The sequence below is a fragment of the Electrona antarctica genome (assembly GCF_951216825.1).
Source record: "Electrona antarctica genome assembly, chromosome: 16".
Lineage (NCBI taxonomy): Eukaryota > Metazoa > Chordata > Actinopteri > Myctophiformes > Myctophidae > Electrona > Electrona antarctica.
The window spans coordinates 2,562,705-2,569,172 of NC_136797.1; the positions used below are offsets into that span (position 1 = coordinate 2,562,705).

At 48.0% G+C, this 6,468-nt stretch overlaps 1 protein-coding gene across 1 annotated transcript in view; it reads right to left on the minus strand.

The window, feature by feature from the left end:
* The window catches only part of mast4 (microtubule associated serine/threonine kinase family member 4), a 218,508-nt gene that overhangs the window by 41,098 nt on the left and 170,942 nt on the right, over window positions 1-6,468 (minus strand). Inside the window, exon 15 of the mRNA XM_079525304.1 lies at window positions 479-540. Coding sequence (XP_079381430.1) covers window positions 479-540 — 62 coding nt within the window. The remainder of the gene's footprint in view (window positions 1-478; window positions 541-6,468) is intronic.

The following is a 6,468-nucleotide window of genomic DNA, read 5'->3' on the forward strand; positions in this document are numbered from 1 at the left end:
TGACACACTAGCCCCCATAAAAATAAAAAATCACACCTGTGTGAACGGAGTGGTGCAGTGACGTCACACACTAACCATAGCAACCATGCTCACATGTACGTGGGGCCACGTACAGGTACACAGGTACAAAGGTACATACAGACAAAGCTGGTTGTTGGAGTGGTTTGCACCACTCAAAAATAAGTTTTTTTTTCGTAAAAAAATATATTTTTTAATAAATCGATACATACCGTCGGGATATAATATCGATATATATCGATATACGATATATCGCTACATGCCTAAGCGTCACAGTCCTGCCCCCTTTCAGAACGACGATGCCACCGGCAGACAATGTCCCATCCGTTTCAGAAAGTATTTATTTAATGACCTGTAAGTCTCGGACAAAGCATGATTCCATGACAACAAACCGGGCCGAACAAAAAACAAAACAAAAAAAAAGTGTGCACCTTCTATAGTAAATCAACTTGATACTCACAGAGTCGTCCGTGTCAGGAGTTTCTGCAATTCCACTGTCACAGCTGGTCAGCTGAGCGATTTCTACATGGAAATACAGGAGAAATGTAAGAGTTAAAACAACATGACAGTCGTCTACAGCGGTGGTTCTCAAACCTTTTCATGTCAAGGACCCCCAGATTAGACCACAGGACCACCATTTGGAAACCGGCTCTAGCAGAAGGACCCCCCGGTTTGACATGCATTAGGCTAGGGCCACATTTAAACCGGCTCTAGCAGAAGGACCCCCCGGTTTGACGTGCATTAGGGCTAGGGCCACATTTAGGCTCTAGCAGAAGGACCCCCCGGTTTGACATGCATTAGGCTAGGGCCACATTTAAACCGGCTCTAGCAGAAGGACCCCCCGGTTTGACGTGCATTAGGCTAGGGCCACATTTAAACCGGCTCTAGCAGAAGGACCCCCCGGTTTGACATGCATTAGGCTAGGGGCCACATTTAATAGCATTTCTATCTCTGGGGACTGGGAGCCTGAATGGGTTAAGCACCCATGGGTGCTCTGCCAAAATAAAATGCTGGGTGTTGAGACACTAATACCCATAATAATGCTTTGGGGCGATGGGAGCACATCAGACACTAATACCCATAATAATGCTTTGGGGCGATGGGAGCACATCAGACACTAATACCCATAATAATGCTTTGGGGCGATGGGAGCACATCAGACACTAATACCCATAATAATGCTTGGGGCGATGGGAGCGCATCAGACACTAATACCCATAATAATGCTTGGGGCGATGGGAGCACATCAGACACTAATACCCATAATAATGCTTGGGGCGATGGGAGCGCATCAGACACTAATACCCATAATAATGCTTGGGGCGATGGGAGCACATCAGACACTAATACCCATAATAATGCTTGGGGCGATGGGAGCACATCAGACACTAATACCCATAATAATGCTTGGGGCGATGGGAGCACATCAGACACTAATACCCATAATAATGCTTTGGGGCGATGGGAGCACATCAGACACTAATACCCATAATAATGCTTGGGGCGATGGGAGCGCATCAGACACTAATACCCATAATAATGCTTGGGGCGATGGGAGCGCATCAGACACTAATACCCATAATAATGCTTGGGGCGATGGGAGCGCATCAGGGTGTTGAGACACTAATACCCATAATAATGCTTGGGGCGATGGGAGCGCATCAGGGTGTTGAGACACTAATACCCATAATAATGCTTGGGGCGATGGGAGCGCATCAGACACTAATACCCATATTAATGCTTGGGGCGATGGGAGCGCATCAGACACTAATACCCATAATAATGCTTGGGGCGATGGGAGCGCATCAGGGTGTTGAGACACTAATACCCATAATAATGCTTGGGGCGATGGGAGCGCATCACACTAATACCCATAATAATGCTTGGGGCGATGGGAGCACATCAGACACTAATACCCATAATAATGCTTGGGGCGATGGGAGCGCATCAGACACTAATACCCATAATAATGCTTGGGGCGATGGGAGCGCATCAGGGTGTTGAGACACTAATACCCATAATAATGCTTGGGGCGATGGGAGCGCATCAGACACTAATACCCATAATAATGCTTGGGGCGATGGGAGCGCATCAGACACTAATACCCATAATAATGCTTGGGGCGATGGGAGCACATCAGACACTAATACCCATAATAATGCTTGGGGCGATGGGAGCACATCAGACACTAATACCCATAATAATGCTTGGGGCGATGGGAGCACATCAGACACTAATACCCATAATAATGCTTGGGGCGATGGGAGCACATCAGACACTAATACCCATAATAATGCTTGGGGCGATGGGAGCACATCAGACACTAATACCCATAATAATGCTTGGGGCGATGGGAGCACATCAGACACTAATACCCATAATAATGCTTGGGGCGATGGGAGCACATCAGACACTAATACCCATAATAATGCTTGGGGCGATGGGAGCGCATCAGACACTAATACCCATAATAATGCTTGGGGCGATGGGAGCACATCACACTAATACCCATAATAATGCTTGGGGCGATGGGAGCGCATCAGGGTGTTGAGACACTAATACCCATAATAATGCTTGGGGCGATGGGAGCGCATCAGACACTAATACCCATAATAATGCTTGGGGCGATGGGAGCACATCAGACACTAATACCCATAATAATGCTTGGGGCGATGGGAGCACATCACACTAATACCCATAATAATGCTTGGGGCGATGGGAGCGCATCAGACACTAATACCCATAATAATGCTTGGGGCGATGGGAGCGCATCAGACACTAATACCCATAATAATGCTTGGGGCGATGGGAGCACATCACACTAATACCCATAATAATGCTTGGGGCGATGGGAGCGCATCAGGGTGTTGAGACACTAATACCCATAATAATGCTTGGGGCGATGGGAGCGCATCAGGGTGTTGAGACACTAATACCCATAATAATGCTTGGGGCGATGGGAGCGCATCAGGGTGTTGAGACACTAATACCCATAATAATGCTTGGGGCGATGGGAGCACATCACACTAATACCCATAATAATGCTTGGGGCGATGGGAGCGCATCAGGGTGTTGAGACACTAATACCCATAATAATGCTTGGGGCGATGGGAGCGCATCAGGGTGTTGAGACACTAATACCCATAATAATGCTTGGGGCGATGGGAGCGCATCACACTAATACCCATAATAATGCTTGGGGCGATGGGAGCGCATCAGGGTGTTGAGACACTAATACCCATAATAATGCTTGGGGCGATGGGAGCGCATCAGACACTAATACCCATAATAATGCTTGGGGCGATGGGAGCACATCAGACACTAATACCCATAATAATGCTTGGGGCGATGGGAGCGCATCAGACACTAATAGCCATAATAATGCTTGGGGCGATGGGAGCGCATCAGACACTAATACCCATAATAATGCTTGGGGCGATGGGAGCGCATCAGGGTGTTGAGACACTAATACCCATAATAATGCTTGGGGCGATGGGAGCGCATCAGGGTGTTGAGACACTAATACCCATAATAATGCTTGGGGCGATGGGAGCGCATCAGACACTAATACCCATAATAATGCTTGGGGCGATGGGAGCGCATCAGGGTGTTGAGACACTAATACCCATAATAATGCTTGGGGCGATGGGAGCGCATCAGGGTGTTGAGACACTAATACCCATAATAATGCTTGGGGCGATGGGAGCGCATCAGGGTGTTGAGACACTAATACCCATAATAATGCTTGGGGCGATGGGAGCACATCAGACACTAATACCCATAATAATGCTTGGGGCGATGGGAGCACATCAGACACTAATACCCATAATAATGCTTGGGGCGATGGGAGCACATCAGACACTAATACCCATAATAATGCTTGGGGCGATGGGAGCGCATCAGGGTGTTGAGACACTAATACCCATAATAATGCTTGGGGCGATGGGAGCACATCAGACACTAATACCCATAATAATGCTTGGGGCGATGGGAGCACATCAGACACTAATACCCATAATAATGCTTGGGGCGATGGGAGCGCATCAGACACTAATACCCATAATAATGCTTGGGGCGATGGGAGCACATCAGGTGTTGAGACACTAATACCCATAATAATGCTTGGGGCGATGGGAGCGCATCAGACACTAATACCCATAATAATGCTTGGGGCGATGGGAGCACATCAGACACTAATACCCATAATAATGCTTGGGGCGATGGGAGCACATCAGACACTAATACCCATAATAATGCTTGGGGCGATGGGAGCACATCAGACACTAATACCCATAATAATGCTTGGGGCGATGGGAGCGCATCAGACACTAATACCCATAATAATGCTTGGGGCGATGGGAGCACATCAGGTGTTGAGACACTAATACCCATAATAATGCTTGGGGCGATGGGAGCGCATCAGGGTGTTGAGACACTAATACCCATAATAATGCTTGGGGCGATGGGAGCGCATCAGACACTAATACCCATAATAATGCTTGGGGCGATGGGAGCGCATCAGGTGTTGAGACACTAATACCCATAATAATGCTTGGGGCGATGGGAGCGCATCAGGTGTTGAGACACTAATACCCATAATAATGCTTGGGGCGATGGGAGCACATCAGGTGTTGAGACACTAATACCCATAATAATGCTTGGGGCGATGGGAGCACATCAGACACTAATACCCATAATAATGCTTGGGGCGATGGGAGCGCATCAGGTGTTGAGACACTAATACCCATAATAATGCTTGGGGCGATGGGAGCACATCAGGTGTTGAGACACTAATACCCATAATAATGCTTGGGGCGATGGGAGCGCATCACACTAATACCCATAATAATGCTTGGGGCGATGGGAGCGCATCAGACACTAATACCCATAATAATGCTTGGGGCGATGGGAGCGCATCAGACACTAATAGCCATAATAATGCTTGGGGCGATGGGAGCGCATCAGACACTAATACCCATAATAATGCTTGGGGCGATGGGAGCGCATCAGGGTGTTGAGACACTAATACCCATAATAATGCTTGGGGCGATGGGAGCGCATCAGGGTGTTGAGACACTAATACCCATAATAATGCTTGGGGCGATGGGAGCACATCAGACACTAATACCCATAATAATGCTTGGGGCGATGGGAGCACATCAGACACTAATACCCATAATAATGCTTGGGGCGATGGGAGCGCATCAGACACTAATACCCATAATAATGCTTGGGGCGATGGGAGCACATCAGGTGTTGAGACACTAATACCCATAATAATGCTTGGGGCGATGGGAGCGCATCAGGGTGTTGAGACACTAATACCCATAATAATGCTTGGGGCGATGGGAGCGCATCAGACACTAATACCCATAATAATGCTTGGGGCGATGGGAGCGCATCAGACACTAATACCCATAATAATGCTTGGGGCGATGGGAGCGCATCAGACACTAATACCCATAATAATGCTTGGGGCGATGGGAGCACATCAGACACTAATACCCATAATAATGCTTGGGGCGATGGGAGCGCATCAGGTGTTGAGACACTAATACCCATAATAATGCTTGGGGCGATGGGAGCACATCAGGTGTTGAGACACTAATACCCATAATAATGCTTGGGGCGATGGGAGCGCATCAGACACTAATACCCATAATAATGCTTGGGGCGATGGGAGCACATCAGACACTAATACCCATAACAATGCTTGGGGCGATGGGAGCACATCAGACACTAATACCCATAATAATGCTTGGGGCGATGGGAGCGCATCAGGTGTTGAGACACTAATACCCATAATAATGCTTGGGGCGATGGGAGCACATCAGGTGTTGAGACACTAATACCCATAATAATGCTTGGGGCGATGGGAGCGCATCAGGTGTTGAGACACTAATACCCATAATAATGCTTGGGGCGATGGGAGCGCATCAGGTGTTGAGACACTAATACCCATAATAATGCTTGGGGCGATGGGAGCACATCAGGTGTTGAGACACTAATACCCATAATAATGCTTGGGGCGATGGGAGCACATCAGACACTAATACCCATAATAATGCTTGGGGCGATGGGAGCACATCAGACACTAATACCCATAATAATGCTTGGGGCGATGGGAGCGCATCAGACACTAATACCCATAATAATGCTTGGGGCGATGGGAGCGCATCAGGTGTTGAGACACTAATACCCATAATAATGCTTGGGGCGATGGGAGCGCATCAGGTGTTGAGACACTAATACCCATAATAATGCTTGGGGCGATGGGAGCGCATCAGGTGTTGAGACACTAATACCCATAATAATGCTTGGGGCGATGGGAGCGCATCAGACACTAATACCCATAATAATGCTTGGGGCGATGGGAGCGCATCAGGTGTTGAGACACTAATACCCATAATAATGCTTGGGGCGATGGGAGCGCATCAGGTGTTGAGACAC